Source organism: Ursus americanus, chromosome 16, assembly GCF_024610735.1.
Source record: "Ursus americanus isolate L20-20 chromosome 16, mUrsAme1.1.p, whole genome shotgun sequence".
NCBI lineage: Eukaryota > Metazoa > Chordata > Mammalia > Carnivora > Ursidae > Ursus > Ursus americanus.
Genome location: NC_142142.1, coordinates 47,238,068 through 47,250,500, shown reverse-complemented (window position 1 = coordinate 47,250,500; position 12,433 = coordinate 47,238,068). Strand labels below are relative to the sequence as shown.

General features: G+C 48.4%; 1 protein-coding gene across 1 annotated transcript in view; it reads left to right on the top strand.

The window, feature by feature from the left end:
• The window catches only part of SORL1 (sortilin related receptor 1), a 152,029-nt gene that overhangs the window by 117,326 nt on the left and 22,270 nt on the right, over positions 1–12,433 (top strand). Inside the window, exons 32-38 of the mRNA XM_045797999.2 lie at positions 2,251–2,400; positions 4,564–4,695; positions 5,662–5,788; positions 5,957–6,126; positions 8,446–8,558; positions 8,798–8,902; positions 9,699–9,771. Coding sequence (XP_045653955.1) covers positions 2,251–2,400; positions 4,564–4,695; positions 5,662–5,788; positions 5,957–6,126; positions 8,446–8,558; positions 8,798–8,902; positions 9,699–9,771 — 870 coding nt within the window. The remainder of the gene's footprint in view (positions 1–2,250; positions 2,401–4,563; positions 4,696–5,661; positions 5,789–5,956; positions 6,127–8,445; positions 8,559–8,797; positions 8,903–9,698; positions 9,772–12,433) is intronic.

The window sequence follows — 12,433 nt, the reverse complement described above, 5'->3', positions numbered from 1 at the left end:
GCCGTGTACCTCTCCCCTTGGAGTTTACCTCCCAAGAGGCTGCGTGTAGATGCATGATCCTGCCTTCCTCGGTCTGGAACCTTTTGGCGGCCCCCTTACTGTCCAGGCATTAGTGCCTCAATGCGCCTTGGCTTGGCTTTCTATTTTTTACTGCTTTTCCCCGTGCACCCTGTTTTAGCAGAGCGGTTCTATGCGTAGGAGAGGCCCCTTTGAAAATCCAGTTAAAACCATGGGATGCACACAACATCCCAGAATTAGTCATTGGTTCTTGTTTCATTTGTTAGCTCAGGTCATTGTGTGCCATCTGCTAATGCTTTCCCCCTCTCAGTAGCTTCTGGGGGTCACTTTCTGCAAGGTCACCATATCAGTGATTTCTTAGCCCCAGAGTTTCTCTTGAGGGTATCCCTTCCAGCAGCCCGGATCCTCCTCTCTGGGCCCAGTGTTGACCAGGCCCACTGCCTGCACCTCCCCTGGGCCTTCACCACCCTCCTTGGAACTCCCTTTGCGTTTCTCCTGGTTTGGAGTTGCTGTTTCTGGGGTCTTGTGTCTTGCTTTTGTTGGTTTGCTCCCTTGTGTTGTTGGAGTACACCCCCCAGTAGATTTTGTCCCGTGACTACGGTGGCGCAGAGGCCAAGGACGCAGAGAGGACAGCCTTCAATGTGTTTGTCTTCTGAGTTTGCTGCTTGGGGTTTGTGCCTGTTGCCCTCTATGCCTGGGCCACACGTGTCTTGCGGGGTGTGGCTTCTCCATCCTGAGGACTTATTTGACTTCTCTCCTGTTGGAGATCCTGTTTTCTGCATCCCAGATTTCTCTCCCTCATCCTTCCTTTCCCTCTCTCTCTCTTTTTTTTAGTTTAATCCCATTTTTCGGTAGAGCACATTTTTCAGAACGTTCCCTGGGAAACAGAACGTGGGAGGCATCGCTGAGGTCTTGCTTCTCTGAAAGTGTTTTTCTTCAAGGTCTTTGGATTGAGTGATAGTTGTTGGTCTGGGTTTGGAATTCTAGGTTGTCAGCAATTCTTCAGAATTTTGAAGGCATTGCTCCAGCGTCACCAAGCAGCGTCTCTTTCTTCCTGGAACTCTTGTCATTCATACGTTAGATCTTCTGATGCGGTCCTGTCACCTTTCTATTTTGTAACTGATCTCTCTTTTTTCCCTCTGTTTCCTGGAAGATTCAGCTCTGTCTTCCAGCTCTGCTCCTGAGTTTTCCGTTACGGTTACCATGGTTTTAATTTTTGGGGCTTTGACATGTCTAGTACTCTTCCTTTTTCATGGCATCCTGTCCTTTTTTCATGCAGAAATAGATATTTCTTCATTCTGAGCGTATTAAAGATATTTATGTTTGAGGTTTTCTTCTTACAAAGTCTCTATTTCCTCCAAATGTTCTTTTTTTTTTTTGCAGGGAAGGGGTCTGTACTCATTTCTGTCTTTCACGCCAGAGGTTTTTCCCCAGATAATTCCGGTTGCTTGCTTGTGTTGAAGGGTGGGGACAAAAGCACAAGCGATTCTGCACATGGGTAGGCTTGTCAGCTTTGAGTTTCACGGTTGGGCTGTTGGTCCGGGAACTCTTGATCTGGGTTGCTTGAGGATTTGTTCCCAAGCCTGGTCAGTTTCCCTAGAGAAGATTTTACAATCTACTGCCTAGGGAATAAAGGTGTCCCTGCCAGGGCTTATGAGGATGGGGGACCAGGGTTCCTCGCATTCAGCAATCTGTGGGTTTAACCCCCTCTCTTCAGTATGGCGTTCTTGCTCTTCACTAGGCCTGTCTAACCAGCCCTTTTTTACCCTCCACGTAACAATCCTCCAGGCTTCTGTGGGGGTGACGTCCGGGGTGATTGTCTCGTGGGGCTGGTAGGGGCGGGGCACATAGGGAATCTTGCTGCTACTCAAACATTCTTCCATCTGTTCCCTTACTGTCTTTTCTCCCTCTTCTCTGCCAGTTCAGAGAGAGCATTTTCCAGCTTTTTGAAGATTGTGTGATGTCCATCTTGTGGGTTCTTTGCTTTCTGCCGTGACAGCTTAGGATGGGACTTGGCCTCCACTGGTCCCTTGAGTCACTTACCGCTGTCTGCGGTCCAGCTTTCAAAATCAGATGACTGTGTCGGATCAATCTGCCTTCCCTATCCAGAGTTCACATTTGTCTCCTGGCCCCTGTTGTCATTCTGAAAGCACTATAATTTCCTACCACGTTGAGTTGGTTGCTCTCGCTGATCAGTACCAAAAAGTGAATTTTCAAAACCTTTTCTTCCAGCAAATGTCACGACTGCCTCCATCCCCACTCACCATGGGCGCTGTGACCGATTTGAATTCGAGTGTCACCAACCAAAGAAGTGTATCCCCAACTGGAAACGCTGTGACGGCCACCAAGATTGCCAGGACGGCCAGGATGAGGCCAACTGTCGTGAGTAGTCTCAGGGATTCACCACTCGGAGAGGGTTTCTGGAGAGCAGGAGACCCCATTACTCGTGCTTCGTTTCTCATAATAACCTTGCGGTTTTGGGATTATCTCCATTTTAGAGATAGGAAAATCAGCTTCAGAGATCACCTCGTCAGTACCAGACTGGGATATTTATTTAGTTGTTGTTTTTTTTGTTTTTGTTTTTTTGCACAAGGTTGTGACCTTTTCATCATGCTACGCTCAAACTTCTTATAGTGGAGTACTCTGAAATAACAGAGGGAAACAAGGGAGTAGGGTAAAATTGAAGTGGACCTTTGGGACATCAAAATAATGGTCAGATCGATTCCGCATTTGCCCAAATCATAATAGGAACATTTCAGCCAAATAAGTAACTGCACAGTAAGATGAACACTGAAAATAATTAACAAGGAAATGAAATAGGACCTAGCACCTTCCTCCTTGGTGAGATTAATTCATTAGTCGGCATTCTTTAAGTTTCTTTAACCTGTTCCAAATCAGCCTTATTCATAAGGATGTTGCCTGGTTAATGGTCTTAAAATCAAGATGTGTTGTATCTCCGATCTTTCTCAATCCATGAATCTGAGAGCCCTATCAAGAAAGGAAATGAGATTAGCGTGGCACGATCCTTCTTGGAGAAGCTGGCCCCTGAAGGCCACCACGTTCTCTTCCAAGTGCCTATTAATCATCTGTTTAATTATCAGCTTAAGGATTTTCAGAGATTAATAACAACCGTATTCTCCATTTCTAAAACCTGTTTTCCCACTTTAAAAAAACATTGAGACATGTTTCATAAAGAAACCTCAAACACCCACCAGCTTTACTACTCACCTGTTATTTGGATATATTCTACCACGTGGAATAATTCGGGAGGGAGATCTTGGTATTTTCCAGAACAGTGCTCTTCATAGAGTTTCTCACTGACTATTCTGTATGAAATGACCCCTGCCCATCATTCTGTTACTGTTCTTCTCTTTATGTTTCTTTGTGGTTTTTCATCACTATCTAAAACCACAGAGTTGTTTGTTTACTTGTTTGCTGTTTCTCTCAATAGAAAGTAAGCTCTCTGAGGTAGGTCCTTTGTTGTACACATCACCATATTCTTAGCATCTTGAACAGTCCTGATTCATGGTGGGCCCTCCATGAATATTCACTGGTTGGGAAGATGGGTGGTTGGATGGATGGATGGATGGATGGATGGGTAGATGGATAAATGAAGGAGTAGATGGGTGGATAGATGGCTGTCTAGATGGGTGGGTGTTTGGATCCTGGGTAGGCTTGTTGAATGGATGGGTAAGTGGGTGAATGGGTGGGTAGGTGGATGGATAGATGGAAGGACGAATTGCATCTTGGGTTTCTTATACTAGTGGGTCTCCAACGTTTTCTAAATGCTGTAGTGCAATTTCATTTGTAACCAAGCCCCCTCTTCCAATATCCCCAAGGCAAACCAATTTCAGTTCTGCATGTCACAGAGCTCTATAATACAATGATTTTCCAGGAGCTGGGGGATTATAGTTTATAAAAAGCCTCACATTTCCTTTCTTTCATTGACATTTACTATAATAGGGAGCTCTTTTAAAAGTATATTAAATTGAAGTCTGTACTTCCACAGTAGCGATATGCTAAGTCTTAATTCGTCATTCATGTAAGCACTCACCAGCTGAGGGTAGTTGTTAAAACATTCCACCCCACCCCAACCCCCTGTGTCTTTTTGTCTCCGGGAACATATCTCTAGATTCGTTATCCATTCCTGTTGACCAGGTGGGTTCTTTCACGAGAACATGACCCAGTTTTTCTACCTCCATCTCAAAGTGTGGTTTTCAGAAGCGGATGCAGTGCCTCAGAGAGAAAATGGGATTCCTTGTTCTTGTTCTAGAACAGAAGTTTTGAACGCAGGCCAATTCCAGTGAATCACTGGAGCCTGTAAATTACTGCATCCCCTGTAGATCATTTGACCCCAAAGCTCTTCCTTTTCCTGGAGGCAGATTCCCGTTGTTCATGTCAGACAAGGAGGCATCCCAGTGCCACTTGTGGGGGTTACTCCTCCTCGTTCCAGAGGCGTATTTTGAATCAGAAGCCGATTAACACAGACTACGTTTCCTAAACACAATCAACCGTTACCACAACGTGCCGTCCCCTGTGTTGCAGCCACACACAGCACCTTGACCTGTATGAGCAGGGAGTTCAAGTGCGAGGACGGCGAGGCGTGCATCGTACTCTCCGAGCGCTGTGACGGCTTCCTGGACTGCTCGGACGAGAGTGACGAGAGGGCCTGCAGCGGTGAGTGCCTCGACCTCGACCCCCCGCGGGCACTCTGCCGAGAACCTCGTGAGCCTTTCCTCAGTCTGAGGGGAAACCGCTTTTTGCCCAGTTTTGGAGCGCCCAGTGAAGGGAGGCTTGTCCTGCCTCTGATGCAGGTTGGCCTCATCCCTGTGAGGGAAACTCTGGTTTTGGATTTGTTTTTTGTGGACGTCCCACCCCGTGTGGGCGCACCATGCTCCCAGAGCCTCAGGCTTTGTGGCGGGGTGAACACAGTTCTTCTGTCTGGAACGCTTTTAGTAATCGTCCTAGTCCTTTTGGGCTGCTATTAACAGAACACCACAGACTGAAGGGCTTATGGACAACAGAAACTATCTTCTTCCAGTTCCAGAGGCTAGAAGCCCGAGATCAGAGCACCAGCACATTTCACATCTGGTGAGGGCCAGCTTCCTGGTTCATAGACGGCCATCTTCCCTGTATCTTCACATGGTGGAAGGGGTGAGGGAGCTCTCTGGGGTTGCTTTTATGAGGACACTGATGTCACTCATGAGGACGCTTGTCCTTACGACCTGATCACCTCCCAGAAACCCCGCTTCCTAATCCCATCACATTGAGGATTGGGTTTCAGCATATGAATTCTGAGGGACACACAACATTCAGTCTGTCGCAGTAATGGATCCTGTGATGACATCGTTGCCAGACCTGTAGAATTCTGTGTTGAGCAACAGGGTTACCCCTGTGTAGACAAGGAGGTGAAATGAAAGGAAAATACCATGACTGGAAATTTAGGAGACCCTGGGCAAGGTCATATGGGAAGGTTTGAACTCTTTTTTTTCCCTGTGATAAGATATCTTAAGATGCTGACTGTGGCCTGACAATCTAGATCATGGTAGGTCTGCCTCAACATCACGGGACCTCTTGGGTCCTTTGAAACCCAAGCATTTGTGAGAGACCACTTTCTTTCCCTTTCCCCCTTCATCTCTCTAGATGAACTAACTGTGTATAAAGTACAGAATCTTCAGTGGACGGCCGACTTCTCTGGAGATGTAACGTTGACCTGGACGCGGCCCAAGAAAATGCCCTCTGCTGCTTGTGTCTATAACGTGTACTACAGGTGGGTCCCATCTTTGCCATGAGAGAAGAAAACGAAGTTTCTACCAGCACTGGCCGTTGTGCAAACTCTCGTGGTGTGCACACAGAGCAGCTCTTCATTACCTGAGCCCAGCGTCCTTTGCGCTGCCATGCAGCTCTGATGTGACGGTATCTTTCTTCTTTCGGCCAGGGTGGTTGGAGAGGGCATTTGGAAGACCGTGGAGACCCACAGCAATAAAACCAACACCATATTAAAAGTCTTGAAGCCAGACACCACGTATCAGGTCAAAGTGCAGGTCCAGTGTCTCAGCAAAGTGCATAACACCAACGACTTCGTGACTCTGCGGACGCCAGAAGGACGTAAGTGTTCTAGTTTATGTTTGTGGCGTGTCTAAGACCTTCTGTGGGATTTGCAGAGAGTTTCCCAAGGATAGTCAGGAGAATAGGAACCTAATGACATGGGCCGCATATATACAGAAGGTTTGTGGCCAAGCTCGATGGCCCTGCCTGAGCTGTTGTGCACGTATTCCTAATTAGGTCACGTAGTGTTTTGCCACCTTCGGAAGTTAACTTCGGATCGTGCCCAATGTGGCTGCCTTTTGCATTGCTTTTCTAGCCCCTATCTCTACCTTCAATCTCCTCGTACTCGGTATTTGTGAGATCATCATTGTTAAAATATGAGGCATGTCAGGAGTATTAAGGCTCCGTTTTCAAGAGATTTATCAAAACTCACGTGTCCTAGAGGTTCCCTGCTTCCTCGCCTTTCACGGTAGCTGACATCGGGTGACTGCGTGCTTATTCCAGTGATCTTCGTCCCCAGGGTCTTGTGAAGTTCGCATTTGCGAATGCCTGTGCGTACATTTGGGTTATGGTTGGAGACCTCTGCATGAACTCCTCTCCATCTTAATGTACGTGCAGATGCTCACGTGGAAAACAGTTTCAGATATGGGTCCACAGGCAGGCTGGTATCACACAGATAATAGTTCCTTGCTCCGTCAGCTGGGAAGGCCCACACAGATGACGCTTCCGTAGCAGATCGAGGCTTCTGTGCCATTCTTCAGGAGAAAGAACCAGGGCTCCTTGAAGCAATGGTTGATTCCAGCACGAGGGCAGGATAGCTACAGTGGGAGTCTGGAGAAAGCAAGGAGGTGCGAAGTGCAACAAAACTCACCGATACCTGTGTGTTATGATCTTGTTGACTCTGGTTTAGTAGAGCCCGGGGGTGTCAGGTGGTGAACCAAAGCCTGTAAGGGAAACTTGAAATAGAGAAGCTTATCATTCCCAGTTCCCGGAGGAAGTACCCGCCCCATGTAACCCCTGGGGCACAGGTGAAGGCAGGGGCACGCAGAGAGAGTACAGGAGTTGGGCACGTGCCTTTTTTAGGGTTCATGGTTGCGGTACATTGGGATTCCTGTGCGAAGACTGCGTTGGTCAATGCAAGCCAAAAAAGAGGGGGTTTTGGTACAACTTTATGGGGCACCCCAGGGGAAGGTCCTGGGAGGCTGGGGAGACTGTTTATCACAAGGGCTGTTGGGAAGTCGTATCAAGAGCTCACACTGGCTGGTGAGTCTGCAGGCTGCCGTCCGGCACACACGCTTGCATGAGGGGCTAGTGTGTTTCAGACCCCTGCAGGCTGCTTGGCCAAACACAACGGCTGCGGAGGCAGCGACGCCATGATGTAGCTTAGCTGAATTCTTGACTGTGGAGCTGTCTTTGAAATACTCCATTCATTGGTTTTCTTTCCACAGACCTTAGCAGCACCTAGCGTTGCTCAGCTGCTATGTTAGATGTTGGAGATCCAGAGACGAATGAGACCGGGTCCCGCCCTTGGAGGGCTCTCAGGTCTCCGACTGTTGATGAATATTCATTGTATTAGGTTGCTGGGGCTGCCATCGCAAAGTACGGTAGCCTGGGGTGCTGACACAGCAGAAATTTATTTTCTCACGGTTCTAGAGGCTAGGAGTCTGAGATCAAGGTGCCAGCAGGGAGGTTTGTTCTGAGGCCTCTCTCTCCTTGGTTTGTAGGTAGCGTTGTCTTTCTGTGTGTGGGGAGGGTGGGGGGCAACAGTTCAACCGGTAGCATTTATCTTCTGCCGATTATCAACATGGATAAATTCTCTGCAGTCAGAACAAAGTTTGACTAGAAAGTGTCGTAATGGGTTTCTCGTGTGGAGCTTCCAACACGGCTCTGAAGGCAGTCACAAGAGGGAAGATCCAGAAATGTCTTGACACTAAAAGTCATTGAGGAGCCTGCTTTGAAGGTGATCCCATTCATTTAGGTATAGAAGTTCTGTGCTGTTAGAAAAGAAGTCTCCTCATTCCTTCACGGTCATGCCCGTGATACTGGGGTTGGATGAGAAGTTGAGGCAGCAGGCGTTGTCCTTGGCAATTAAGATCTCAGCATTAGAGGCCTAGTGCCGGCAAGTGATTCCTTCCTGCAGCCCTTGTGAGCCATAGACCTATGTCACACCAGACCAAGCCCCGGTCTGATGTGTGCACAGCACACCTCGCATTCTGGAAGAAATTTTGTTGATGTGAAGACCAAGCTTATAGCCTTTACTAGTGGATAGGTCCCAATGCTGGCTCTGGATTCTTTCTAGTCTTTGTTTCAATCTCAGGAAAGTTCCTCCGGTTTACCAGCATGCAGATGGGTTTTAACTCTGGGTTGACTCTTTTCTAGTGCCAGACGCCCCCCAAAATCTCCAGCTATCACTCCACAGGGAAGAGGAAGGTGTGATTGTGGCCCACTGGATTCCTCCCACCCACACCCATGGCCTCATTCGAGAGTACATCGTAAGTAACTTCTAGGAGCGGTGGGCCACGTCTGTCTGTGTGACCGGATTTCTGGGTCTGCCCAAGCAGAAGCGTGTTCTGAATGGCTAGGACTTGATCTGGTGTAGCCTGGTAAATAGTGATCCACCCATTAGAACACTTTGCATCTCCCCTCCCTCTCTCCTCCTGCCTCCTTGTAAGGTATCAGGATGTCCCAGACCATTGGTTACCTTACTAATAATTTCTTTTTTTCACTTTAGGTGGAATACAGCAGGAGTGGTTCCAAGATGTGGGCCTCCCAGAGGGCTGCCAGTAACTTTACGGAAATAAAGAATTTACTAGTCAACGCTCCGTACACTGTCAGAGTGAGTGTTAGCCCCCATTTCAGCCATCTGGGCAGTCTTAGAACACGAGAACTCCATGCTTACCTTTATGAGATACTTACTAGTAGTCTGCTCAAAACGTAACCCCTTGCTCTGAGAGGTCATCATCATTTCAGTCTCTTAAACCAGTGCCGCAGAGAACTTGAAATCGGATTTCCCTCAGATAACCCAGAATTTATGGTAATACAGCTTTACCCGCTTTTAACCCAGATTTTCTGCTAGCGTTCCAGCTCCTATACTCTTGCACCTACCACTATCCTGCTTATCCTGAGCTGCAGGGTGATGCGGAGCTATGCTCAATGGCATTTAGAAGCCTCTGTCGAGGGAATCTTACGCAATATGTTATCAATATGTTTAGCAGAAAAGACAGATTTTGTGCAGAACATGTTTGTTGGGACCATTAACTGTGCACATAGACTCCATGACGCTGACGATTTTCTCAGTCCCCTTTTTCGTATACACGTACGTTTATGTGTGTCTGTATGGACCCACAGGCGCACATATGCCCCATCCCCCCCATAGAGAAGAACCTCAGAACCTGTCAATAAACAGAAATCCGTCATGTCTGCACTGTCACAGCTCCCCTGGCCCAAATTCCTCCTGTTGTCTCCTCCCCCCTGTTATTGCAGTTGCTGGGGCCTCTGAGTGTCCGGGATCCCTCTGCATAGACCGTTTGCCACCCTCACTGCCAGAGTCCCAGCCGCATAGCTCCTTCGGAACCCTTGCTGTATGGCGCATTGCCTTTATTTTATACTAATTCACTGTCTGATTTGAAAAGGTGGCTGCGGTGACTAGCCGTGGAGTAGGAAACTGGAGCGATTCTAAAGCCATTACCACCGTCAAAGGAAAAGGTAAACGATTCCAGCATGTGCACATTGAGAGAAGATAGAAGCCCTTTGGAAATGACTTTCAGCCTGACTGGCAAATGGGGAGGCGTCGATGAGCAAACTTCATGCAGCCTCCTTCCCCCGCCAGCATGCACACATTTCCAGGGGTTTCCGTAGTGCTTTAGATACAGAGTTTCTTTAGGGGCTGTCGAATGTACTTCTCCTCCTCCTAGAGCCGAGCCTTTCTCATGGTGCAGACATCCAAAGGGATTTCCAGAGGCCGTCACGCCCAGCTCTTGTGCTCATGCGTAATAGCCAAAATAAAAGGACTCCTTCTTTCTCACAACAGCTACGGATGATTTTGTATGTGTCCGTTGATGGCATTTGTAAGAGTGCTTTGCTACGCTTGGAACTTCCCCAGTGGCACTGACCAACGATGCGTAGGTGGTAGTTTCTAGCTCTAGAGCTGACGATCTCCGTGATCGCTGACTGCTTGCCGAGGGCCGTGCACTCGGGAATGCTCGCAGCTTTGCACCCATCGGCCCAGCTCACTGAACCCTTAGCACCCTCCCAACAACTCTAAGGACAGATAAGGAACTAGAAAGAAGTGAAGTCACCTCCTGCACGGTCAGTAAATGGCAGAGAGCTGGGATAGGGGCTGATCCTCCTGATCCCAAAGCTTGTGCCTATAACTGCCAGGCTGCCCTGCTTCCCCTGGGCTGAGATGCACGCTCCCGTGGTGCTGTCCTGCCTGCGTCTGTGCCTCGCGAGGGCAGGGGTCTGGTCTGGTTTCCTCCACTTTCTCACCGGTGTTGAGGGGCTGCCAATGAAATCGTTGACGAAGGAGTGAATTAAAGCAATTAAAAGGAAGGCTTCTGGTACACTTAGGGAGATGGACTGTAGCTTGTGTTCCCGAGTGGTTTCCTGAACTTGGCCTTGGCACTTGTGGCTTTCGTTTCTGGACAGAAGTGTCGCATGGAGTGTGGTTGGAGGGTTTTACCTTAACCTGAGCCTGTGAGAGATAGGCTGTGGGTTATGGAGAGTCACTATAAAATTTGGGCTCCTTGAGATCAGGGCAGGAGGCAGCCAAACTTAGTGAGGCCAGCCAGTCTTTGTATCAGGGTGCTTGGGGGTAATTAGAAAAAGCATACCGAGTGCACACTCTCCTAGAGTTTTTATTGTGTTGCATTGTCATTTTCCTCTATGAAATCGATCAAAGCATCCATACTGAAAAGAAGGGACACTGGAAGATCAGCAATAAGACATGTACCTTGAATTCACTGAACAAAATCACACCTGCCTTGAAAAGTCTCCTACACTTCCTTCATCTGATTTTGATGGTGAGCCTCGGCTCTTCGTACGGGTGTTGGCTAGGGTACCTACAGGAGGCCACGGTGTGCAGCGTCGGGAAGTGCGCCTTGTGTTCTGTGAGCCTGTGTCGCCATGACGTCACACGGAGGACACATGCAGCCCTGGTGTCAGCCAGAAGCACCATGTTCATTAGTGGAAGTGGGGGAATAATAGCAACGAGAGAAGCAACCATTTATTGAGCACTTACATACTAAGCCCCGTGCTTCTTGTTTTACGTGAATCCATCTCCCTTAATCCTTATCAATCCTGTAAGTATTGTTATGCTCATTTCGTAGCTAAGGAAACTGGGCTTGGGGAAGGATTTTGAGCTACCCCCAGTCACCGCGGTTATAATTCAGGTTGGCTTTACGGCAACACTCTCACTATGTCGCTCAGTTGGTGGCCTGGGGCTCCTAATATCCTTTCTTCTTCTTGCCCTAACGTCCGTTTTACTTTCTCGCGCCCACTCTTACTACATGGCTGATCGTCTGGAGGGACTCTGCTAGATTTTGGTACGTCTCTTTGGCCACCAAATCTTATCCACTCCTTTGAGTGTCTCTTGCCTTGCCTGTATAAGAGGCTGATGTGTTAAACGGCCCAGTATACAAGTTGTCATTTATATACTGTCTTCCGGTAACAGTTACCCCATTGAGCCCTTTGGATTGTGGCTGGCAGAGCACGGTCTGCCATCTTGTGGGCAGACCTTCCGAGTGACAAGCACCATGCTCTCATCTCTTGAACTGAGAGGGGTCTTGTCTCTCTGCCACTTTCATCGCGCCCATGCCAGTGACTTACCGGCTCCTCAGGCTTTATCGGAAACGGAAAGGAAGGGAACGTTGGTTGAGTTGACATTAGTATGAGGATAAGTAACTTCCACGGTTGTCTAAGTGTCCAAATGGGACTTTGAACTCAAGTTTGCCAGACTCCAGAGGCCACGTTCTTTCCATTTTGCCACACATGTATTTACAATTTATGCCCTCCGATTTATCGTGTCCTCAGCCTTCGAGGAGGACTTGAGGCCGCTGGGTCTTTGTTGGTGCCGGAAGAGGTGGTGCCCACTGGGATGCCTGCGTGTTTCAGAAGGAGGCTGCAGCTGGGCTGTTCGGGGCATTTACATCATGGAACTTTTCTGCTCGACCCAGTTGCCAGGATAGCTGAGGGAGCCCAGATAGCTGTGTGACCCACCCTCAGCTTCAGGACAAGGGCGGTAAAAGAGACGAGTGAGAACAGCCAAAGACATGCCCTTTCCTCCCCCACTAAAAGATCGCTTTGTCTGTTGAGTTGAGAGCTGCGAAGTCCTGCCTTCCTCACCTTTCATCACATGGTTTCTCTTTTT